This window comes from Bubalus bubalis, chromosome 3 (assembly GCF_019923935.1).
Source record: "Bubalus bubalis isolate 160015118507 breed Murrah chromosome 3, NDDB_SH_1, whole genome shotgun sequence".
Lineage (NCBI taxonomy): Eukaryota > Metazoa > Chordata > Mammalia > Artiodactyla > Bovidae > Bubalus > Bubalus bubalis.
The window spans coordinates 86,753,925-86,780,816 of record NC_059159.1 but is presented as its reverse complement, the minus strand read 5'-3'; the positions used below and the strand labels follow the sequence as shown (position 1 = coordinate 86,780,816).

The window sequence follows — 26,892 nt, the reverse complement described above, 5'->3', positions numbered from 1 at the left end:
TCTGGCAGGAGGAGAGCTTAGAGTCAGCTTTGATTTTAAGAAAATAAATAAATGTGCATTTTCACACATGAATTGTGGACTGAGGTTCTCAGCCACTCGATTTGTTGCATGTCAGACTTCCCTAAGTCCCTGACAGCCAAGACAGTCAGCCTTAGCTTACGGCCCAGTGCAGACTAAGTGCCTGTCAATATTTGCTGAATTGAGCGAGTGAGCAATCTTGGAAGGCAAATCTTGGAACAGCGGGCATTAGCTGCACGAAGCCTCTGCGCTCACTGTCCTCTAAAGCTGGTTGCCCCAGAGCAGATGCTGCAAGACGGCCTGGGTGGTTTCTGTCTAGGCAAGCATCCCTTCCTGGCGAGCAATACCTCTGAAGCTGCCTCGCATCTCGGGGCTTCATGCCCATCTTTTGAATTTTCAAGTGCCCCAAGCTATTGTGAATGCATTCTATGTTTATATTCCAAGCAGCTTGAATCTGTGCCTAGCAAAAATGCAAGTTGGAAAGTTAATTCATTCCTTTATGTCAAGTTAATTGCAATTTCACCCTAATCCTCTCTTGTCAAAGACGTTTCTACAATGCAGGGAGTTATCTTTTACAAGAGACACTTCAAGGTGATTTAATAACAGCACTTGCTATGAGTCACATTTTCCCTGTAGTCATCCACTCTTTGGCTTGGGAGAATAGAGTTTCAAGTATAGAAGAGAAAAGGCATTTGGCTAGGCTTAGAACCCACTTACATGCTCTCAGCCAAATGCACACCTTCGAGAAAGAACACCCTAATGAGTACTTGCAACTAAGGTACTAAACAGATCTTTCAAAGCAACGCCATTTTTGTTTGCTTTTGGGCAACTGCTATTCATGCAGGGCTCTGAAACTTCTTAAGACATTTAGGAGTTTGACAACTGTGAACAAAGGGGAAATTCAATACTGAGATCAATTATTAATTCAAAAACAATTTGAGTTTGGATTCAAGTGCACACAAGGTTTGCCTGCTAGCTGCACTCACCCAGCTTAGAGTCTACTGAGTAGCTTCCTCATCCTCACTCTCCTTCTCTCAATTGGAATACTAGGAATTTATGTCCTAGAAATCCTCCTTTTTCTCTTTTTTTTTTTTTTTAATTTTTTACCCTAGCTTCCTAGTAAAGGGAATAGGAGTGGATTTCTCTGATCTAACAATTTTTCCCCTGCATGGTGGGGGAAAACTACCGTGTGCTTTATGCTTTCTGTTTCTCATCTCACACTAACTCATACCAAAAGGCAGAGAAAGAGCACTGGCTGGATTGTGGCTAAGGACAAGGTGATTTGAGTCTAAAAAGCCAGCAGGTGGCCCCATCTTGAAGACTTCTTGGCCCCAGAGAAGTCAAGTCTCCCCCCACAGCCCCGCCTCTAGAGCCCTCATCTAATGGTAACATCTACCCCTGAGAAATTGCAGCTGAAGAACAGAACTCACAGTAGAAACTATCTTCAAAAGACTAACCATAATGTCTCCCAGAAAAACATACACAATACACTTTAACATCAAGACTAGACAATTAGGACAGGAGGACCCCTTTGCCAAGTGCCACCTACTCCCACCTCCAGTTGGAATTCCCTGGGCATGCCGGCACTGGCGTTACTTGCTGGAGGCAGATTCCTACCCGTACTTACAAAAACCCAAACTGGCTACTCCTCATGGAGTTCTTAGCGTGTCTCTTTCAACCGGATTTCTAAAACAAGGAACAGTGTAATTGGCAGGTAACGACAGGTTAACAGGATCGTCTTAACAAGGTACTGGTGCATTTTCAGTTGACTTTCTCTGGCCAGGATGTTCCATACAGATGTCTGAGCCATGGGAAGAGATGCCAAAACACCAGAGAGCTGTAACCCAGACTAAAAGAGTCTGGCTTGTACCTTAATGGGGGGGCGGTGAGGGGGGAGGCTACTGACTCACCCTTGTGTGATGTCATACTTTGAATATGATAAGTTCAGATATAAAATTACTTGGGAGTTTAGCCGCCTTGAAACATTTGTGAAATGAAACAGGATAGAAGTGAATTAAATGGTGGAAGGCGTTAACTGTCTATGCCACACTTTCAAAACTTAGAAAAACAAAAGAGCAACAGCAGCTGTCTCTGTGCTGACAATCATTTCTTATCCCAGAAATTGACTTTGCTTGGTTGAACTGATTCCTTTGCCTTAACTGAGAATCTAAACTACCAGCAGAGTACCCTTATGTCCAGGATAGATTCCTGTGAAAATAGAGCAGAACCTTTGAACCAGGGTCCCCTGTGGGTCTGAGTGTCTGAGTCTCTCTCCAAGGGGCCCACCATGTCACGAGCCATGACTCTGTGGGGAGCAACTCTCCACCCTTGCCTTCCATAAGTTGCGTTACTGTCTCTGATGACCTTCATATGAGCTAATGACCCCACCTGAAAGGCATAGACACTCCTTATGTGATTTCAAGGCAGAGATTTAAGCTGCCATAACCACAGAGAGTTTGGCTAAAGCCCAACTAAATCTCTAGGTGTGGGGCCCTGGGTTCTCTCCAGGACTGAGAACCACTGATTTATGTTAAAACAGCTGTCTTGGGACTTTCCTGGTGGTCCAGTGGTTAAGACTTCACACTCCCAATGCAGAGGGCCCGGGTTCCAGCCCTGGTCAGGGTACTAGACCCCACATGCTGCAGCTCAGAGTTCATATGCCACAACTGAAAGATCCTGCATGCTGCTGTGATGATTGAAGGTCCCATGAGCCATAACTAAGACCCAGTGCAGCCAAATAATAAAGTATTTAAGAAGGCAACTGTCTTTCTTGACCAAAATATGTGGGCCAATAATACACCCTGTCTTCCTGACAAATAATACAAGTAAGTGCTTTGGCAAGGTCTTTCTGTCTCCCCCAGCGTTGGTGACAAGACAGCTGGAGAAGGATGGCTGTGGGGTAGGAACACAGTGGTGCCAGGAGCCAGACGTGTAACTCCCAAAGCAGAAGTCAGTGCCCTAAAGTGATTGAAAGGGGAGAGCTAAAGGGAGATCTTTACTATGAGATAGGGTGAGGAGCCCCAAAAGGAAGCCCAGGCAGTGCTAAAGGGGACACAGAGCAGGGCTGTCAGCAGGGAAAGGCAGTGCTGGTTTACAGACAGAAGGAAGTCAACTTCCACATTGCACACCCAGTGGGATGGCCATAAGCATGGACCTGCGTCCCTGGGCACGCCCTCTCCTCAGCTCACTGGGTGCTTAAGGTCTTGAGCGGCTGTAGTTAGGTTCTGCATATGAGAGGCAACTTGGAAGGGGATGTGGGTTTTAGTTCAGATCAGCAAAATGTGTGTAACTTCGTGGGCATCAGGTCCTAGGGTTTCAAAACCCTCAACATTGATACAATTCAGTGATAAGAAAGTTAAAAATCTAAGCCACTCTGGAAAACCCACATGAATCAGTCACTGAATTATGGTTTTCCAAAGAAACAGAACCAATAGGATATCTGCAGACATATAAGAGGAGATTTATCATGGGCATCAGCTAATGTGACACCGGAGGCCAAGATATGCTCCCATACAGTGTCTGCAACCTGGAAAAGCAGGAAAGCCAGTGGTCTAATTCAGACTGGGTCTAAAGACCTGAGACCCAACAGCGCCAGTGTTTCTGGGAAGAAGAGAAATGTCTCGCTCTGAGAAAGAGAATTTGGCTTTCTCATGACTTTCTGTTCTATTTAGGTCCTCAGTGGATTAGATGTTGCCTGTCTACCTGGCTAAGTTAGCTGTGATCATTGGCACTCCACTGGGACTCTGGCCATGACAACCTGTTTGCTTAGCCCAACCACACTACTGGCCCAAGGATGGTCCATGACATTTGGGATGTCTTGCTCTAACAACTTGAGAGTAACCAATCCCATTTTTTTTCTACACTGTGCAAAACTTAAAACTATTCCCTTAATAAATCATGTTGGGTCTCTGTTGCTGCTGCTGCTAAGTCGTGTCAGTCGTGTCCGACTCTGTGTGACCCCATAGACGGCAGCCCACCAGGCTCCCCCGTCCCTGGGATTCTCCAGGCAAGAACACTGGAGTGGGTTGCCATTTCCTTCTCCAATGCATGAAAGTGAAAAGTGAAAGTGAAGTCGCTCAGTCGTGTCCGATTCTTCGCGACCCCATGGACTGTAGCGTACCAGGCTCCTCTGTCCATGGGATTTTCCAGGCAAGAGTACTGGAGTGGGGTGCCATTGTCTTCTCCATGGGTCTCTGTTACTGGGTCCTATATTCTCTCTCCAAGTTCAGGAGCCCAGAACTGAGTCTTAGTTGCATATTAGTATCACCTGAGAAGCTTGAAAAAATGTTAATGCCTGGTACCCCACCACTCAAGATTCTGATTTAATCATGCTAAGGTGGGACAACGATGATAGTATTTTTTTTTTAACCTTTGTTAGGCTTCTTAATATTTCAGCCAACTTCTGCTCATTGTTTTTAGTGAGTGGGCACTTATAACCAACCTCCTGCCTGATTAAATGCAGCACCTATATTTCCTCCTTGACACTGTTCAGCAATTAGCCATCTCCAGTTTCCTAAGTGGAAATCTAAAGATTATAGGGACGTTCTTGGCTCACTGGAAGCCTGATATTTTTAACAAAACTAAAATACACCAACTCTTCCTGGTGAATTTATTCTAAGAGGTTTCTAAGAATTCTCCATAACATTGAAGGTTGGTAACGTAGAGTTTATTGACTCTCATAGCAGGAGGGTGTGTTTGTGGAATAGAGTTCTCCTTGCCATCTTCCAAACCTCTTCCTACTATCTTTGTATTTAATGGCCTTAAAAGTACTGACATTGAGGCAACCTGCATTTTCAATCCAACTTTAATCCAAAAGTCTCCATTAACAATGTTTTTATCAACTGCAGAAAAATCTACTCCCAAATTCTGCCCCCATTTCTCTCCATCTTACAAATAAAAGAACAAACTAGCTGACTGACCCACTTGAATCTTCTTATCTTGAGGAATTTTTAAGAAAATGCTTATGTTAAGGGTTGGGGAAAGAAATGGTGAGGACCGAATTCACTTTAGGCTCCCTTGTAGTTTCTCCGGGAACTTCAAATATATGTCACCTCTTGATTCTTATGTTTAATCCTCATTATGAAAGTGGGAAGGTGAGTTCTCCACCCTGCAGGAATTTCTCAAGGCTCTTTCAACCCAGTCAAAACACCAGGTCCTGGTTCTGAGATACTTTTCAGACTGCTCTGCCTTCTGGATTTTCACTACATTTTTGTCTGTGTTGCTACAAAATTCATTATCATGGTTTGATTAGCTGGGTTGTTTCCTGTCTCTCTCCCATGAGGTCCTTCAGAGCTGAGGCTGCATCTTTTCTTCTAAATATATCCAACCTGACACAGGAGGTACTCAAGTGTGGGGTCATAAAGAATGACCCAACAAATGAAGAGTCAGTTCCCCCCAAAGATGCCTGAAAGTGGTCTAGTTGGAGGACAAGAGAGAAAGGTCAGGACCGTGGGTACCCTAGCAGGGCCTGGACTGCAGAGATTTATTGCTAAGTCTTCTGCTTTTGCCTCCATTTGTCCACTGTTGTTTTGCCAATCAATATCATTAGTTGTTGAATAACATTCATTTATACATTATTTAGTAGGGGCAATCAGTCAAAGTCCCCATGATTGTGGCCCAGCTTTTTAAACTTGCCTCTTATCTGTAAACACATTTCCTGAGCTGCTCTATCTTTTCATCTTGTCTAGGTGATCTATAGCAATATCCCCGAACCTGCCTATTTTCTTTTTAATCCCCTGATGGATTATAAATAGCCCGCTCTCAACCTTCCCAAAGCTTTGAAGGCAAATTCCGGCTTCCTAAATTACTATCAACCTCTTGCTCCACACTCAGACCCCTTCAGGAGACTGCACTCCTTCTCCAGGACAGATACACAAAGCCTCCTACACTTCTCTGCCCTCAGGCTGAAGTAATACTACAGCAACTACCAATGTGTGGAAAGAAAGCACGTGAAAGAAAACAGTGAGTAAGAGGGAAGAGAGAGCCGCAAGAATAGATGTGAGGGAAATCCAAGGAATACAGACATGAGGCCAGGAAGGCAAAAATGAACAGAGGAAACCCGGGAGAGCCTGGGCTTGCTCTCTTTGACATTAAGGCACCACACTTGTGGTAAAACACCCAAATCAGTCCAACCTGCTCTGATGTCAATGCCATTACAAGAGGCAAAATGGCCTGGAAAGAACTCAACTGTCTGCCTTATGGATCCTTTTTACTCTCTGCACAGAGAAAAAGAGCCCCATTACCCACCTTCCTAGATTTCAGACAAGTGCCTCCATCAAGGCACATTGTGGGGTTTGGGACCACAGATTTTTGTTTTAATTGGAGGATAATTGTTTTACAATGTTGTGTTGGTTTCCACCATACAAAAACATGAAATCAGTCATAATTATATATAGGTCCTCTCTCTCTTGAGCCTCCCTCCTGCTCCCATGCCACCCATCTAGGTCATCAAAGAGCGCCATGCTGGGCTCCCTGTGTTTCAGAGCTTTCAATTCACTTTAATGAACACCTCAGGATATTCACTTCCAACAGGACCAAGCTCCCAAGACACCCTTGAGTCCCTGCTTGTAAAAGCCACTCACAGGGCAAAGTGGAATCTTCTCTTCCCCAGGTCCCCAGGTCTGCCATTCAGACCAGAGGTGAGCAGCCACGGTGCCCTTCTCAGATTTCCATTCTTTCTGTGGATTCACTTTGCATTTCTGGTTATGGCCTAATCCATTGAGAAGCACTTATTCTCAGCATACCTCTTGAGCAAGCTCTAAGTTGCTGCTTCTCAGTACAAAATCATTCAACTAGAATGTAGCTGCAAGAGGGGAGAATTTTTTGTTCCCTTCTGAACGCTCGCAGTCTAGAACAGTGTTCTGAAAGAAACATTCCTGAATAAATTAAGATATTATTCTTCCCTCCATTTTACAGTTGAGATGAGAAAGAGTTTAGGGTGACTAATTTTAACTTGTCTAGGTCATTGAGCCAGTACATGACAGAGCTACACAAATAGTAGTAGGGCTTATCAACCTCCCTCCCCAAGCTCAACATGCCTCTGTGGGAAACATTTTTGCCAGGATCACTCAACTGGGGGTTCAGTCCAGTTCAGTCGCTCAGTCATGTTGACTGTTTGCGACCCCATGAACCACAGCATGCCAGGCCTCCCTATCCATCACCAACTCCCGGAGTCTACCCAAACTCATGTCCATTGAGTCGGTGATGCCATCCAACCATCTCATCCTCTGTCATTCCCTTCTCCTCCTGCCCTCAATCTTTCCCAGCATCAGGGTCTTTCAAAATGAGTCAGCTCTTTGCATCAGGTGGCCAAAGTACTAGAGTTTCAGCTTCAACATCAGTCCTTCCAATGAACATCCAGGACTGATTTCCTTTAGGATGGACTGGTTGGATCTCCTTGCAGTCCAAGAGACTCTCAAGAGTCTTCTCCAACACCACAGTTCAAAAGCATCAATTCTTTGGCGCTCAGCTTTCTTTATAGTCCAACTCTCACATCCATACATGACTACTGGAAAAACCATAGCCTTGACTAGATGGATCTTTGTTGACATTCGATAGATGTTTAGTAAACAAATTAATGTCACTGGAAAAGAAATTTTAGATTTTCCTAGGAAAATATTGGATACTGGTCGTCTTGTCCAGGCCAGCCAAATACATCCACCTCCGTGAAAATGATGGTGACCATTTGAGAAATTTGGTTGGGGGCCATAGAAGTTAATCACATTTGAGAAGAAAGTCATAATCCTAATGGAAAGTTTGAAAAACAAAATATATAACTAGTAGAATGGAACCTCCTTGATAACAAGAAAGAAACCCGGAGCAGAATCTGTCATGTTAGTTCTGCCCAGGAATACACAGAGATGGGATGTGAGTTCCACAAGTCAAGCTGGGAGGTGGGCTGCTTTCCAACTACTAAAAACATTCCAGAAGGAAAGACAAATGGCCATGACTTAGAAAGCAGAAAGTTGAGTTGGTGAAGCATAAACAGGCAGTCTACGGAAATCCAAGCTGACACCTTCTAATATATATATCTTTTCTTTCTCTGTTCCCCCTGTGCAGGCTTCAGAGTTTTGCCACATTTGCTCTCAGGGGAGGAGGATGGAGACCAGCTAAGGAACAAAAATTCCTTCTCTGTTTCCTTGAGTCTGTCCAGGGGTCTGGGATATCAGGAAGTGCCTTCAAGTTCACAGCTCTTTTGGGTCAAGAAATAACATTGCTCCTTATCCACTACCAAACTCCATCTGAGAGGAAGATTAGTGCCCCAAATGAGGACTCACCCAGCTGGCAGCTCCAGATTCCTTTTATTGACATGACAACAGAAGGAATCTCTCCTTAAGTGTCAATTGGACCTAGTGACTTGCTTCTCATGAATAGAATATAGAAAAAGGTAATGGGTGTCACTTCCATGATTAGATTATAAAACCATGACTTCCATTTTGCTAGCAGACTCTCGGCTTGCTGGCTTCTCTCTGCAAGCTGTCAGCTGGAGAAGCTCACACAGCAAGAAACTGAGAGTGTCCTCCAGCCAACAGCCAACAAGGAACTGAGGCCCACAGTCCAACAGCCTGTGAGGAATTGTTGAATCCTGCCAACAACCACTAAATGAACTTGGAAGCACATCATGCCAAACTGGAGCCTTGAGATGACTATAGCCTAGCCAGCCAGCAGCTTGACTGCAGCTCTTGGAGGGGCTCTGAGCCAGAGGACCCAACTAAACCAGGCCTAGACTCCACAGTAACTGTGAGATTAAAAAATATGTGGTGTTTTAAGCTGCTAAATGTACGGGTAATTTGTTATGTGGCAACAGATAACTAATACAAGAGTAGCAAAAACATGAGATGCATGTTGCAGAGGTTCATGCTAAGGGTACCATGAGAACACAGAAATTTGGGGTCAGAGGATACTTAATAGTATACTGTTAAGTATATTGTGGAGGGGAAGAGTAGGGGACCCTACCTAATAATGCAAAGCTGGCCTTGCTACTCCTACCCACTACAGCTGCCCATTTATCTGGTGGGTGAAGCCCAAGTGTGTTAGTCTGGCAACAAGGATGGCCAGCATGTGGCCTTTGCCTACTTTTCCAGTTTTCTCTCTTGCTTTCCCCCATCTGTAGCCTATCTTTGAGTCAAATTGAATTAGATGTAATTGTCCTCAGTACTTTCCCCTTTGTCCATAGTGGGCTCTCTTCCTGGAATGCCTTTCTGTACCAGGCATTCCATGCCTCCTGGGTTTTCTGTGCAGCTCCATGCAAACCCCCATACCTGGCCCTATGGTGACTCCCTCATACCACACATTGCCCTGCCCGCAACTTCTGTTTTTCTTGCCTGGTATTCCATCTAGCTCTAAGGCTCAGGGCTTATCCTCCAAGTTACTCAAAGTCTGGAAAATCCCTCAGTCAGCAGCCAATGAAATAACCATGGGGTGGACCTTCTAGGAAGATGAACAATTATTTATTGGCTAAATTATAATTTCTATCACGCTACTGAATACAGATACCTGACTCCTTTAAATCAGTGGCATCTTATCTTGTGGATGCCTTCCATTTTGAAGAAAGAGAAAAATTGATGACTTAGTTTGTCAAAAATTTTGCTTCCATACAAATAAACTTATTGCTCTGATGGATTTCAAAGCAAGATCAATAATGACCAATAATGACCCTTGGAGAAAAAACTTTGAATTCTATGAATGTAGGATGACTTGGAAAAAAAAAAAAAATACTACTCCTCCTCAGTCAACTTGGAATCACCATCATCTTTCATCCACAGAAAACATCCAAAAGCTAAGCTGACATCTCTATTCCTTTAGGTCATAAGTCAACACTGTAGTCAAATCTGTGGAGATTCCACACAGCAAGTGACTTTTGAGTTTTTATAAGTTGGTGAGGTATGAGGACACCATCAGTGGGCTGGGGACTCAACTATGTAAATATGCTGGGAAAACACCTTTGAGGAGGATTGGATGATTCTGTACAAAAATTCTGGAGCCTGAACATCCATACCATAGACCCTATTGAGGCTAACATAGTTACAAAGGAGAAAGCTAATTTCAGGCAAACAATTTTTCCACCTTGGTTACCGAGTTAAAGACACGAGGAAATAATCCATTTACTGAAAGGCAAAACTAAAACAAGAATAAACAGTGATCTTCTTATGCTAGAATTGCTAACAAATTGGATCGTATAAAAGAAACTAAAAAGGTCTTCCTGGTGCACAAAAACAATCAGGAAACATTCAGTATTTCAGGGCCAACACGTTGTCTCCATCAGAGGAAATCTGACTAGTGCCTTCTTAAGTACCTCTGCTTTATTTACACCCAGATATGATTTCCCTCATTCCTATGTGTGGTACTTTAGAGTGGTGGTCTCCAACCTTTTTGGCACCAGGGACTGCTTTTGCAGAAGACAGTTTTCCACAGACCAAGGGGTGGGAGAAGGGTGGTTTCTGGATGATTCAAGTGTGTTACATTCACTGCACTTTATTTCTATTATTTTTACATCATTTCTATTATTATTTTATTTCTATTATTATCATATCAGCTCCACCTCAGATCACCAGGCATTAGACCCCAGAGGCTGGGGATCCCTACTGTAGGACATCCCTCCCTCTTTCTTGCTGTGAACCGATCAGATGACCTAACAAGGAAATGATACATCACTGTCCAGACAGCCCTCAACGGAGCAGAAAATCCAAGGAGAATCAGTTAAGCAAACTGGCCCATGCTACTCATGCAATGCCCCATCCTTGGTATGCCACCAAACCAAGACCAGGAATACTGGCCACAAGGGCAAATCAGCCAAATGCAGGGAACTGAGAGTGGATTTGTGGGCTAGATTACAAATCAGTGGAAGTAAAGGCACAACTTTAAGTTCTTGGCCTCAGGATCCTAAGTAGCTCTACAGTGTTAACTACAATTTCCAGGTAAGAGTCACCTAGAGAACTTGTTAAACCCATAGCTTTTTAGCTGCAGCCCCCAGAGGCTGGGGTAGACAAGCATTCCAGAAATCTGTACCTGGAACAAGTCCCTGATGAGCACTGGGGATCCCTGGGAAACAGAATCCTGATAGCTGAAGGTGCCAGAAGATTGTTGCTAGGATTGTAACCTCCAAACCTGGCGGCCTGTTAGAAACTTTAACGATCAGGATCTGTGGCCCCTATTCTAGGCTTATTAAATCACAATCTCTGGCAGTGGGAACCAGGACTTTAATTTTTTACACTCCTATCCTGGCTGCACGTTAGAATAATCTAGGGAGCATTTGAAATTACCGATATCCAAGGCTTCATGCAAATGAATTAAGTCAGAGCTTCTGGAAAAGGAATGGCTTGTAAAAGCTCCCTGGTTGATGCTGATAAAACCAGACCACAGCTCAGCATATGGTACTCACTGGGGTAGACGGTGTAGGATGCTGCTGACGTCATCGGATTCTCATCTTCATTAAACAAAACGGAGCAGCGAGGAGCAACTACACGCTGACTCGGTGGCGCTGCAGGGCCGGCTCCTGTGTTCTGTCAGTGCCCCAGACTGCTCCCTGTGCGCTGTTTGAACTATGTATTCTGATGCTGGGAAAGAGTGAGGGCACGAGGAGAAGGGGGTAACAGTTGATGAAATGGTTGGATGGCATCACTGACTCAATGGCCATGAGTTTGAGCAAACTCAGGAAGACAGAGAAGGCCAGGGAAGCCTGGTGTGCTGCAGTCCATGGGGTCGCAAAGAGTTAGACACTACTTAGCGACTGAACAACAACAAATTTACTTTTGGCCATTCTTTAAAAAGGTTGTGAAACTCAGATCAGATTAAGAAGTTTGCCATCAGCCGTGAGAGTGAGAAGGCTGGGAGCCCAGAGAGGCTGTTTGGTCTGTCTGCCAGTTAAGGATTTCCATATTGCTTCAAACAAATCCTAACCACATGATGACATTGTAGCTCAGGAGGGAAGAGTCTCTGTCCCAGCAAAGTGGGAGGGAAATTCTGTAGGCATCACGGTTACATTTTCACAAGCGCCTCAGGAGACTGGTTGGCACATGGTAGATACTCAGTAAATATATGTTGAATGACAGACTGAATTTCCATCACCACAGCCAGAACCTTAAATAACCTTCAAGATGTTCACGGTGGATTTTTCAAAAATTGCGACGACAGTCATCACAAAGGATGATGCCGTGAACTATTAGAACTGGAGGCAAATTTACTTTCATTTTTAACGTGGGATGGACAAATTCTACTTAGTTACCTAAGTAGAAGTTGATTTCCTTAAACTTCCAGAAGCATGGGGATTTCAATACTGGCAACCTCCCACTGTGGTGGACACAGTAATTGCCCCCCAAAGATGACCATATCCTAATACCTAAAACCTGTGAATATATTACCTTACGTGGTAAAGGGGCAAGTTTGATTATGATTAGTAAAGAATCTTGAGATGGGGAAATTATCCTGGATTCTCTGGATTGTCCAAAGGTAATTACAAGAGTTCGTAAAAGATGGAAGGAGGAGGCAGAAGGTAAAAGTCAGGGAGATGTTTTATAAAGCTATACTGCTGACGTTGAAGATGGAGGAGGGGACCGTGAGCCAAGAAATGCAGGCAGTCTCTAGAAACTGGAGAAAGGCAAGGAAACTGATTCTCCCCTGGAATCTCTGGAAGACTTTGTGCAGCCTTGCTGACATTCTGGGAGAAGGCAATGGCACCCCACTCCAGTACTCTTGCCTGGAAAATCCCACGGACGGAGGAGCCTGGTGGGCTGCAGTCCATGGGGTTGCTAAGAGTCGGACACGACTGAGCGACTTCACTTTCACTTTTCACTTTCATGCATTGGAGAAGGAAATGGAAACCCACTCCAGTGTTCTTGCCTGGAGAATCCCAGGGATGGGGGAGCCTGGTGGGCTGCCATCTATGGGGTCATACAGAGTCGGACACAACTGAAGCGACTTAGCAGCAGCAGCAGCCGACATTCTGAGTTTAGCCTGTGCTCAGTCGCTTCAGTTGTGTCTGACACTTTGCAGCCCCTTGGGCCATAGGCCACCAGGCTCCTGTGTCCATGGGATTCTCCAGGCAAGAATACTGGAGTGGGTTGCCATTTCCTCCTCTCCAGGGGGTCTTCCCAACCCAGGGAACAAACCCGCATCTCCTACGTCTCCTGCACTGCACACAGATTCTAAGTTTGCACTGTTTTAAGCAACTAAGTTTGTCATAATTTATTATAGCAGCAATAGAAAATTAACACATCACATAATTAAGAGAAAAAAGAATATAGGGAATAGTAGTCACTAAAGTGGGCATTTCTTTGCCTTGCAACATAGCAAAGGGCTATACGGGGGTCCTCTACAAAGCAATATGGCCAACCACATCCCATCAAAACCGTGGTATGGCTTTTAAGAGTACAATACTGAAATAAGAGTTAGGGAGATACTTGCTATAAATCAGATCACAGGATTACAAGATAACAGTTCAACATAGTATACATATCTGCTTTCAAAAACAAAAGGAGTAATATCATCCTAAGGTCTACATGATAACTGAGTAGAATGACTGTCTAACCAAGGTCACAACCTTGGTTTATTCCAGGTAAAATTGCCAATATTATTGAGAGGCTGGTCACCCAACCAAACACCCTTTACCAAAATAGTAAGCCATGGGTGCCTTAAGATGGCAATGATGATAACAATGTATAATAATCCCCCTTCAGAAGATGTTATGAAGTTCATGTTCGAAAGGACAGGCTCTCTCTCTGTCCTTCTAAGACCCTGGACTTCCTAAGACTGGAAAGTTTGTAGCCATACAAGGGGGAAAACCAAATGGGCTCGGAAAGGGGTTGAACCTATGACCTCAGCTTCACCAACATTATCTCCACCAAACAAGCTCACCAAGAGAAAATGTGCTCAATTCAGTTTAAGGTGACCCAGCCCTGAGGCCAACTAGAAACCTGAACACTATCCCATTACCTCTGTCTGCTTTTCTTTTCCAAGCTGGAAACAGCTACCAAAGCAGCAGTCAGTTGTGTAACTGATAACTGTTTTGCAAGAAAGTGCATGTGAGGATGGCCAATGCTCACAGCTGTTTGAACCACGGGCACATCACAATAGGTGGACAACTAGAATAAAGACACTTGAGGCTGAACAGCAAACAGCAACAAGGTCCTGCTATGTGTTGGCAAAATTCTCAACCACAAGAGCGAATCAGAGGCTCTCATCAGACTCCAGCAGCAGAAGCACCGTAAAAATCACTCTGGTGCATGCCAAGTGCTCTTACAAGTATCTCATCTCTGTAACAACCTTAAAACAGAAGTACATTTTTATTCCCATCTCACAGATGAGAAAACCAAGTGACAAGAAAGGTTAAGGGTTTAAGGACTAGGAGTGGCAGCTCTGGGATTCAAAACCAAGCCTTTCTGACTCCAGCATCTGTGGTTTGTGTCCCCATAATACACTACCTTTAAAACAGTAGCAGAATAAGGGAATTTTGGAGGAGGAGGCAGTAGAGTGTGACAATGTAGCAACCCCCTTGCAAGCCAAGAGGTTTATTTACAGTCATTCATTCACTCAACATTTTTGGAGTCTTTGTTCCGTCTCTACTAGGAATTATACCTGTGCAACCTAGAACCACTAAAACATCAAAGGATATCACATAGCAGGGCATGAAGGCAGAGTAAAGAGCAGCAAAATTCCAGAACACACTCCAACAATAAGCAGGGAGAGGGTGTCAACCCCCAGGAAGCAGCAGCAGGAGCCAGAGTGACTCAGCAGGTGGCAATGAAGAGGTGACATTTGGTGCAAAGGTGGAAGATATCCTGTGTGAAAAAACACCACAACCTCAACATGCAATAGGCTCTGGGAACAGGGCCAGGGACCCAACCTGTTGGGTCCATACACATATCTGTATGGTGCATCTATTGTAGAAAGCACTGATCATCTACAGCCTATTCACCTATTCAGTTGATAGGCTCCGGCTTGGGGTGGGTCGGGGGCAGCGGTTGATGATGGGCAATGGCCCAGGGGCCACTTCAACACCTGTAGATCTTCAGTAACTTTGAAAATGCCCTTTCCAACCTGGATCCTAAGGGCTTGCCCCTACCTTGAGGAGGATGCTCTTGTTACCATACATAACCCAACCACTGTTTATGATGTACAGGCGGAAATCTGAGGGTAGAAGCAGAAACCTGAGGGTAAATTTTCAGTTCTCCATGTCCAATAGTGCATTCCTTGGAAATACGATGCCCTGCCACATATTCTAGTTTGCCAAAGACAACCCACTTTACTCACGTTGTCCTGGAATAATTCTCCAGTGTTCCACTTTGGATGGTAAGTGGTCACCTAACCCAGAAAACAATTTCTGGGGATATTAACAGCTCTACTGTCCTTCTGTGAACCTGCAGCACCCCAACTTTAAGTTGTAAGCCTTGAATGAAATATAGTGTAAAATTATGTTGATCAAGGAACTTTAAAGCAAAACATCTGTTACTGTCTTCTGCAACTCCTGTTGTTACATACAACCTAAGAAATAGTGTTCAAGTTAAACCAGTTTGGTGGTTGTTGGCAGAATATATGGCTTCCCAGAGATTTACTAGAGGAGTGAGTGATGAATTTCCAAGAGGGTCAGATACTGGGCAGGTTTCCCAAACTCGCTTTAACTCAAAACCTTTTTTCATAAAATGTCAAAAGAGGTCAATGTTTTACAAAATACTCCCACATTTTCACTCAACAAATATAGGGACCTAGTTTGTCCAGGAATTGTTCTAGGTCCTGGAGTCAGCAGTATAACAAGACAAAGCCTTTGTCCTCATCAGGCTTTCATTTCAGTTGGAGGGGGGTGCGGAGGGGTGGGTAGGAAATAAACCTGTAAACAAGCATACATCATAATGTGGAAAACAATGATCTATTCCCCCAGTGATGGATATTCAAAATAAAGACCACAAGAGTCATCAATTCTGAGGAATATTCACGAAGCAACCTGTCTTCAGACAAAGATCCATGTCTGTCAAAAGCCATGAATTGATGGGCACCTATCTTCTGAGTAGAAGTCTCCCATAACAAGTCTCCCCCTTTGAACTGAGTGTACTTCCTTTGTCATCAATATATATGTGCCTCTGGGGGGAGTCCATCTGCCTTTGGCTTTTGTTCGTGGACTATATTCATAACATGTGCTTTTAATACTCTTTCGTGTCCTATCTAGACTGAGGTATTATTTAAAATAGCATCTCTTTCCAAAGGAACGTGTATAGTTGCCTAGCACTCAGGGGATAAATTAGAACAAATGGAGAGTTACTACACTCTATGCCATACATCCCATCCCCTAGAGCTGGGACACAGGACAAGGAGGTGCTTTAAAACACCCGCACACACACACACCCCCCCTACCCTTTGATTCTGTGCAGAACAGAGACTCATATTTAAATGAATAAGCTAAGTTAAAACTTTCCCTCCTGGAACAAAGCAAAAGGAAAGCCTCTTTATGTTGCAGGGGCTATAGATGCCAGGGGCTGAGCCTGTCCCAAAGCTTCCCTCCGCTGCTCAAAAACTAAGCCAGCTTGCTGCATTTAGCACTTCTCCCCAGACCACCCACCCAGACACGGATACACAAACCACATGTGTGAGGAATGCTGTTCGGCTAGGAAATCGGTATCAGTATTTCAGCCTTATTACTTGCACAGACGGCCCTTTTAGTGCGACTCATTTGTTTTATCTTTTCAATAGCTTTGATTATTTTCTTTTAATGGCCTGGATTTATCCTTTTCTACCCTTTTGAAACTTCAGAGCTCCGCAGTGGGGGCCACATGTGCTGGGAGACGTGTTACCAGGCAGAAGGAGCAAATTGCTTTGCCTTCACGCACCACCATCTCCCTGTTCCCTGTGGCCACCTCTTCCGTGCACATGATCCCAACACCCTGAGTTATTATCAACGTGGACTCAGGACCTTCTCATTCCAGCAGATTATTTTTGTATGGCTATAGGGCCCAGTTATAATTAATGGAGTGTTTTCTCGTTTGTGCCTTGTATGTCTCTCCCTAGCGCTTGGGAACCACACTGGTTACCCTTCTCTAATTAAGGGGAAATTAAGACCAAGAGGCTGCGCCAACAGCCCAGGGCAAGTTAACAACCTCTGGAAAAGACTGGAAATGCCTCCAAGAGGAAGAGGCCACATAAACAGGAAGGTGTGGATACTATTACCGGGTGGAGAAAGCAGAAGCATTGAAATGTGCTCAGGCTTTTCTAGTTGGGTGGTATTCTGAGCAAGGGAACCCATAAAATACTCTTAGTTACTCCACTAATCAGAACAAATGAGTCCATTCGTTTTGGACACCGTATCCCCAAATTCCCAAGCAGAGAGGTCTGGGCGTCAGGTCTCACTTCAGCTGCCATCTCTCTCTCCAGGACTCCCTGGGTATCCAAGTGGGAATGCGATTCTGCGTATGGCATGGGGCGGTGGAGGGAGGGGGATGGGGAGGTTTGGGGGGAGACTGAGGTTCAGTGCACTTCCCATGTGAGAGCACTTGGGAGATGACATCCTGTCTTCAGCAAGCCCAGGATGCTTACTCTGACTTTCTCCATGTTGGAGAAAATGCAAAGCCATTATTTTAAAATAAACAAATGAATATCTAGGCTGAAACAAGGGGAAAAGATAGTCCAATTCAAGCATGGTCATTAGAAAGCTTAGCTGTCAGATGAGCCCATTTGGGACTGAGGCTTCCACACCTAAAACCAGTTGCTAGTTGATAAGATACAAAGCAGTCCACTATCGTCCCCTCAAGGGCTTGTCACCTGAAGATAAGGTTTCTCAAATCTGGCCTCTCTACTCTTAAGCAGCATTACATAGAGCATTACATCCAATCCCTTGGTTCCTTGCAAAACCAAAAGCATTCTCTCCTCTCTGTTGATACAGTCTTTCTCCTTCCTGTCTAAACAAGGTAGCATTTCTTGCCGCTAGAGTAAATGCAAGACCTTTGTTAAGTTTGTAAACAGAACCTCCCAGAGAAAAAAGGGGAAAAAGAAAAAAATACCATGCACAAGTAACCTGGTTTATTCCAAGAATGTACCCTACCATTTCTTGCCCAATCTTTGCAGAGCTGAAAAAATGTACTGGTTTTAGGACACAGAATACGGTGCTAGACCCTGGGGACTCAAAGATGAATGGAGCAAAACTGTGCCCCCAGCTGTTTCTCCTCTCATCATTTATTCTTCCTTAAGACCAGCATCACTTCTTGAGAAAGGCTGGGGGCTCATTTTTCTTGTATGCAAAGGGAAACCAAATCTTGGTCAAATGACTCTTAATCAGGAAGACTGTACGCTGAAAAGAAAATGGAGCCACAACAAATTTGATATGAATTTAAGTAAAACACCTATTTCTGTCCATCTGTACTTACATTTCAACATGGGTTTTAGAGATGGGAAATACATCTTAACGAATGCCTTGTAGTTCACATAGTAGGATCTACACACCATACACAGTGTATCTTTCAACATTACTACACATACACACTCCATTAAAAAAAGATACTGACAGATTTATAAAACGTGCTGGCCTTGCACTGATAATCTCAAGAATACAATTACTTAATTTATTTTTGCACTGCCTGGTAGCCCTAGCCACCATTAGGGATCTGTCAGCATTTCCATCATAACTCTACTTTCAGAATACTGGAGTACAAGTGCCAAAATACATATTTACAGTTTACAGACAGTGGTGGCTTTGTCTTCCTTTGACTTCTTCAATGCATCTTTACAAGGGATATTCAAGGATGGCAGTGCCTACATAATAAAAAAGCATCATAGAAAACAAAAGAGGTCAAAAGATGTCGACTTCCAGTCCAAGACTTGACTAAACCATGGGAATCGACTCCTCAACATTCATTGCAGTTGTAGCAGTCTGTACATTATACTCATAGCTTTAGAGCGACAGTCCAAAGCAAGATTTTAAGGTATGTGTACGTATGGAGTACACAGCATTAGTACACAAAAGTGCTAAGGGTGGAAAGTAACAAGCATACAGCAAACAACTCCAGAGCAGATCACCTCCACAGTGAGAAAAATGAACACACACCATCCAATAGCAACACGGGCCATTTCCAACACGAAACATCCACCTCCGTTACCTAGGGACACCTAAAACATTTTAAGAATAAAGTCTCTCTCAAATACAAGTATGTCAACTTATTCACACGTGTGGGGCTCTAAATAGTATGTGGGATGGTATGCAAGCTGAAACTTTTTTTTTTAAAGAGTAGCTGGGTCTGTAAAAGTTACCAGCAGAAACATTTTTGGTAGAAGACATGTTTAGTGGAAGGAAACCAATTTTATTGGTTCTTCCCACAAAACAGGTGGGTAATTATTCAGATTACAGTAATTTGCTTTGCAATTTAAAAATGTTTGGGACACTCTTCTAGGAATTTTTTCTCCTAGAGATTTTGTCTCCTGATCTTAAGTTTTTATGTCCTCCCCTACTTTGACACAATATACAAGCATATATAGACATATCTATTTGTCTATATCTATTTGTCTACATAAAGACAGGCGGATTATAGTGAAGAAACAAAATAGCTGCACACATTTTTGTTGCTAACATGCCTGCTATAAACTAAGCATATCTTTTTCTAAATATCCAGCTGCAAAACCAGAGGCAAATGCTAATTGATAAGGGGAGGGGAGGAAGTACTGTACATAAATTGTTTTTTCCTTTGAATTGCTGAGGGAAAATTTAAAGTTTATTATACTCTGGTTGGCTTAAACCATAATCACACTCACCCAATTAATTTTATTGGAAACATCATATATATATATATATATATATATATACACACACACATACACACACACACACACACAAGAAATTAAACCCTGCCATTTTCCCTTCATGCTTAAAAAAAACTGAAGCCACTGTTAAAACACACATGTCAAAAATACCTTAACAGGTTTCAAAGGTGAGTGTACATAAGCTTGGCAGAACTCAGTGGGTTTCTAACTATTAGAATTTAATTGAAAGGGGTTTATCATTTCTGCATTTAAAAATCAGATGAGAGCAAAGAGTTCAACTTCTTAAAAAAATTAATAATATGACTCTTATTCTATTGGAATTTCATGAAAAACTCATTTTTCTGTCTCAGTGAAGGGTTAAATTTTCCTGAATTTTATCCATTCCAGACAATATTCTGAAGACATTTGCTTTATTACCTAAATTTTAGGCCTAAAGTTTATCACTGTAATAGCTTCCCTTCTTACTATCCTTTGTGTCTGCTTACTTATGTTAACCAGTTTCTTGGTCAGTAACCTAGGGAACAAAAACATCTTTACATTGCCAAATCACAGTTTTGGTCACACAATTAAAACACAAAAATAAAAATGGCCCATACTACATATATACATTTCTAGTTAAACTGCACAGATATTTTAGTTAAGCTACATACATTTCTGGCTTAATTAGAATGTGTGAATTAACATTTAGAAAAATTTCAAGAGTTTTAAATGTCGCAAACAATTCCATATAAGCATTGTCCGCCCCTTTCACCTGTAAAGTTAAAAAAAAAAAAAAAAAAAAAACACAACTAAAACCACACAATTCATCAGTCACCTGATGTTCAAAATGACTCAAAGTTCCTCTGTAATTAAACAGTGAGAAGTGGACTACGAAACAAATGCTTCAAGGATGGTCCTGCCAATCATAAGAGTCATAACATTATTGAAAAAGTACATTTGTCCTCAGAGAGGATGCGTTTGAGAAGTAATTTACAAGGAGCATGGCTGTATTACTATTTTTTTCCTTAAAAAAAATTATGTCTTTGGATAGAAAAAAACAATGTAAAAAAAAAAATCCCCTTTTTAAAATGCAGAAATAACTCCATTATCAATCTGCATTTACATTCCTGCCCAAAAGAATGGGTCTGGAAAGACCATTTTCTGTACAGACCCTAGTTAATCTCTGTATGAAAAGACAGCATCTGGCGTGGGAATCAACAAGGGAGATACTGGTCTATTAGCACACATAGAGACTTTCTTAAGGCTGATCCAGTGAACGAACCTTTGGATCCAGAAGTATTTCTTCATTTTCTTTTCTTTTCAGTTGAATTCCTAGCACAAAAACTTGGAGCTGAGCTGTTCGTAGTTTGCATGTCTCCACTTACGGAGAAGATGGAATAATGACACCAAAAGTACTTTGGGTTTTTTTTTTTTCTTTTAAAAATAATTTGCTTTCTTTTGCATGCCACAGGACAGATTTCTAGTTTCAAAACAGGGTACATCAAGAACAAAAATATCCCCCCTCCCCAACCATCTTTATTGTCACCAATACAAGAAATCCTTCTGGAAACATAAGCAAGTGACTAAATAGGTATCGAACCACTGAATCTACAAGTTAATACATAATCTGTTATGGCAGAATAATCAAGAGTTTTCCCCCAAAGATTTTAATTTTTCAAATATAAAAGAGTCTAAGAGGATCATATGAGAACAAACAAAGATCTCTTACTCCAGGTTTGATGGTAAAGATGGGTAACACACTGGCAGCTGAAGAAAGCTGAACCTCTTACTAATAAATAGACCCAAATTAAGAATTTCTACAACATTTCTTTAGAAAACAGAATCAGAATTCTTTTTTTTTTTTTCAATGATGATCCTGTGGAATGCATTCACTTCCATATTTATCTAATATCATAACAGTGAAACAGACACAAGGATGTTGATGGCAGCTCGACAATGTAGGATGCAGGACGTTTACAGGTACACGTTTGTTTAAAAGTCCTACAGGTTTATTGACTAAGGCTAGACAGCAATTCATATGATCCTATTTGGTGCATTTACTACCATGGTCCAAGATCATTCATTATATGGATACAGCCAAGGACTGTAACTTTCAGGAAAAAAAGACCACAAAGAAGAAAATCAGGGTGGCTATTTGGTCCCCCCAGTTGATCATTTGTGTCCTGGAACTGGAAAAAAAGGTGGAAAATACAGACTGCAACGAGTTAAGGGACTTGGAAAAAGTTGCTGGAGAGTGGCACGGTATACAGAGTAAGGTCACTGGGCTTGGGATGGCAAGGGCGCTGCATTGAAAGAGCATCCACGGGACCGAGAGATTAGAATGTCTTGTGGTGTCATTCCCTCAACGACTCTATAGTATGCGATTAATAAATAGATCAGTTATGTAATAAGGCAGTGTGTTGAATATGCATTCGTCCTGTGGAATGAACCACCACAGAGAGAGACACGTGATACCATACACATTCTTTAAGTTTTCTCGTGTTGTGTTTGATCTGTTTGTTTTCAAGGCTATCCAGGCTAACTCTTCCCGGGGATCTCCTTGGAGAGAAGAGTGGTCCACTGAGGCTGGTTTGCTGAACCTCTCCTTTATCAAGAGATGATGACTGGCTTTAAAGAAAAATAAAGCTGAAGGTTGTTTGCTTTTTATTTTTTTCCCTTTTGGTTGCATCATTCTGAGTGTTTTCATATAAACAAACAAGGAAAAAAAAATCACAACCAAAAAAAAAAAATAGTCTTTGATGCATCCAGTTGTTGTATCCTCAAGATGTTCCAGATGTTTCCAGGTAACTCTGTAGTTTACGAACTGTGGTTTTGTCCAGCGAGCAAAGGTCAAAATCAAATGTTGTGTTTGTGATATGAAAGTGTCCAGTTTCTTCTATAAGGTTCACAATCTAGAGGAGTGAAGAAGAGAAAGTTTAGGCAATAAGCAATAGGCGTCAAAATGCAAAAAGAGACGGAGAGTAAAATATGAAACCCAAGGGGTTAAGAGACTCATTTATAGAAAAAAGGTCCCATATTATTGATGGCACCAAACTACCTCTTAGCCAATTTGGTAGGTCAAAGGAATATTAACCCTTTGAACTTCTCAATGAGAGCAGGTTACCTGTTCTCATCATTCATATTCTTTAAACTGATTCCTAACTTTTAAGTCATCAACAGACTATTTTACTATAGGGGTGGGAGTGAGAATGGGTAGTTAGTGGGAGATACAATTTCAAGACCCTTTTAAAAATTAGTTACTGACCCAAAGGACAGTGGCTGAACTTAACAGATGAAAGGAAATTCCAGCCTAGGAATAACAAAACTCCTTATAAAAATATGTACATGCAGAACAGATACCAATATAATGATCATTTTTCTTTCAGATTACCTTATTGTTGAAAGTTTAGAAAATGCAATAAACCCACCAAAAAAAAAAAAAGGAAACCATTTCCATCTCCACCTCCCTAAAGATATGGGTAGTGACTATAGAGGGGCTCAAGGAAGACTTCTGGGGTGCTGGGACTGTTTCATTGCTTGATTTGGGTACTGGTGACAAAAGATGCATTCACTTTGTTAAAATTGATCTAGCTGCACATTTTGTTCTGCTTCCACAAAAAATAAATAAAAATCTATATTCATTCCAACAGTCATGTTCAGTGGATGGCCTTGAGTGTTTGGAGGTAATAAGTATTATCTACAGAAAGAAAAGATGCCTTGTCTCCCCATTTGGAATAGCTATACCTCATTCCTTGAATTGGCTCCAACTTCCAGAAATATGATCAACAACAGTGGCAACAGGGGCACGGTTGGTTTTGCCGGGTTTTCAGGAGGACACTTTCTAAGGTTTCAACATTAACAATGATGTGGTTATGATTTGAAAGAATTTTGTATCCTGTTATGTGTCTTTCTATTCCTGTTTTACAAATAATTTTATCAGAAATAGATACTGTGCCTGGGCAGTGTGGGTTTTAGGTATGTTTGTTGTGAGTAAATTGGAATGGAGGGAGGTTAATTTTCGCAAGCTTTGTGAAGGAAAGAGGAAAATCACCATCAAGATGAAAGAAAAACTATTTGTTCAGAGAAACCAACTGGCAACCCATTTGGCTTATTTGTAGTTGTCTGTTATCCTCTATCACTTGCTTCTGTTCTTTTTCAGTCATCCTAAGAGGAGTAATTTTAATTATTCAGTCTATTATTTATTCAATGAAGTTTTAGATTACCTAATCTGGAGTTGAAAACAGCAGAATGGAAACTTTTGACCTTTTCTTCTTACAATTAGTTTTCTTCAAAAAACAGTAAATTTGCGAACTGTTCCCTATGGGTCAGTGGCTCTCAATAGAAAATGTGCTCCCCATTCCTGACATATTTGACTGCCACAGAAACATAAAAGGCACAGTGAACCTCATTCCAATTAATTGCACAACTCCAGACTGAGCTGTTATTGCCATATTCAACTTCTGAAACTATTTTTTTTACAGATACAACTATGGGTTTAATAACAAAGCCAGTTACTCCCCTTGCAAAATCATGACAGTCACAGCAGACTGCCTACCTCCTATTCATGTGTCCCTTCTTCTTTCCTAGCAGAAGCTTGACTTTCTGGAAGTGGCAATACCCCAGCTAAAACACTGGCCTCCCAGACCCACTTGCAGCACGAGGCAGACACTGCTATTCACAGTTTGTCAAAAGTCACTGGGCTTTTAGGAAAAGCTTCAGAAGGGTGTGGACTATGGGCAGGTGGCTTTTGCCCTCTGCTCCCTTCCTGTCTGGAAAGAAGATGCAACTCTGGAAGTGCAGCAGCGTCTTCCCCTCATGTGGATGAATCAACGATATGAAAGATGGCAGAGCAGAGTGGCAATGAGTCTATGTCCTCAGTTCCATCTTTTAAGCCACCACACCAACCAAGAATCACTTACCTCCAGGCCTATTATTATATGGGGTGGCAGGGAGGCAGGATGCAGGGGTAGAGAGGGAGCCTTACTTGCTTAAACCACTAGACTCAGGGTTCAATTACATGCATCAGGAGATTATCTGAAGGCGTGTTTCTGATTATGGTTAAAGTACGACATTCATGTAAGCATTTATCAAGCTAGATCTTATTAACACTAAAGATCTAAAATGAACTCTCGTTGGCTTTATTAGTTAATAGTTACAGGGTAAGTCACCCCCATACATCTATATGCATAGAGAAACACGCACATATAGCTATGTCCACAAATACAAGCCTTTCAAGGCAATCCAATACTTACTATATATTTAACATTAATTGAATCAAGAGTACTTTCCAGAGTAAATTATCTTTTTGCTACATCGATTAGAAATACTAAAGACGAACTGAAAATGTGTAAACTTCAGCACAGCAACAAACAGCCCCTTCAGAGAGCTCTTTTAGGATGGAAACAAATAGCCTTTCAATTTATGCAATAGAAGCAAATGACAACTATCCCACAGTGTGGCTCCTCTTCTCAACGAGCTGGCCAGCAGGTAAATGCCCAAGCATTCAGAACAGAGAATCCTGAATTTGGCATATTTAATCCTGACTCTTTTCATACTGTTCATGGGGTCCTCAAGGCAAGAATAATGAAGTGGTTTGCCATTCCCTTCTCCAGATCATGGCATCTGGTCCCATCACTTCATGGCAAATAGATGGGGAAACAATGGAAACAGTGACAGACTTTATTTTTCAGGGCTCCAAAATCACTGCAGATGGTGACTGCAGCCATGAAATTAAAGGACACTTGCTCCTTGGAAGAAAAACTATGACCAACCTAGACAGCATATTAAAAAGCAGAGACATTACTTAGCTGACAAAGGTCCATTTAGACAAAGCTATGGTTTTTCCAGTAGTCATGTATGGTTGTGAGAGTTGGACTATGAAGAAAGCTGAGTGCCAAAGAATTAATGCTTTTGAATTGTGGTGTAGAAGAAGACTCTTGAGAGTCCCTTGGACTGCAAGGAGATCCAACCAGTCAATCCTAAAGAGATCAGTCCTCAATATTCACTGGAGGGACTGATGCTGAGGCTGAAGTTCCAGTACTCTGGCCACCTGATGTGAAGAACTGACTCATTGGAAAAGACCCTGATGCTGGGAAGGATTGAAGGCAGGAGGAGAAGGGGACGACAGAGGATGAGATGGTTGGATGGCATCACCGATTCGATGGACATGAGTTTGAGCAAGCTCCAGGAGTTGGTGATGGACAGGAAAGCCTGGCAGTTGCAAAGAGTCGGACATGACTGAGCAACTGAACTGAACCGATCTCAACTCTGCTCTTTGAATGGCATTGGACAGAACATCAGAACCTCTGAGCCTCAATTTTCTCAACTGTAAAATGGGGACAATGCCACCCGTTCTACCTATCATGCAATGTTGTTTAAAGGATCAAATAATATACAGAACATGAAGCTTCTTTATAAGCTGAAAACTGCGACACAGATGAGGGCAACATGATTATGACTACCGTGTAAACATAAACTTATCCTTAATTATCCAGGAGGTAACTATACAACACATGAGTTTTCACACCCAGTGCTTTTTCCTCTGCCCCTCATTGACTGTTGGCCATTTCATCAGCACTAAAACAAATGAAGCAGGGAAAATGCCGGAAACTAAAAGTCAGAAAAGATCTCCTTAAAATTAAAAAAAAAAAAAAGTATAATAAAAGTTTGCAGGAGGGAGGAAAGAAAACAGGGAGAATAGCAGCTGCAGGAAAGTAGTTGAAACAACAAGGGATTTCCCGGAGGGTCAGTGGTTAGGATTTTGCCTTCCGCTGCAAGCAGTGTGGGTTCAATCCCTGGTTGAGGAGCTGAGATCCCAACTCACGGCGAAGAAATCAAAACATTAAACAGAAGCAATATTGTAGTAAATCCAATAAAGATGTTAAAAATGGTCCACAGCAAAAACAAAAAAATCTTTTTTAGACGACAAACTAAAACCACAATGTGGGGGTAAAGAAGTACAGTCCTTCATTTTCCCTTGAAAATGACAGGTAACTCACCATTATAAGAAAATAAAAATCTGTGACTCAATCTGGTTGCTTACTAATTACTAAACAATAAATAGAAGACAGAATAAAAATACCTTCTAGAAAAGGCCACTTGGTTTTAAAGCAAATAAACGCATTTACTCACTAGGATATTCAACCCCCTCACCTCACGGGCACT

General features: G+C 42.2%; 1 protein-coding gene across 2 annotated transcripts in view; it reads right to left on the bottom strand.

Moving 5' to 3' along the window:
• Positions 1-18,310: 18,310 nt before the first annotated feature.
• The window catches only part of MLLT3 (MLLT3 super elongation complex subunit), a 289,539-nt gene continuing 280,957 nt past the window's right edge, over positions 18,311-26,892 (bottom strand). For both annotated transcript variants that reach the window (XM_025281465.3, XM_025281466.3), the window contains exon 11: positions 18,311-22,640. In XM_025281465.3, the coding sequence (XP_025137250.2) occupies positions 22,509-22,640 (132 nt within the window). In that variant the 3' untranslated portion in view covers positions 18,311-22,508. The remainder of the gene's footprint in view (positions 22,641-26,892) is intronic.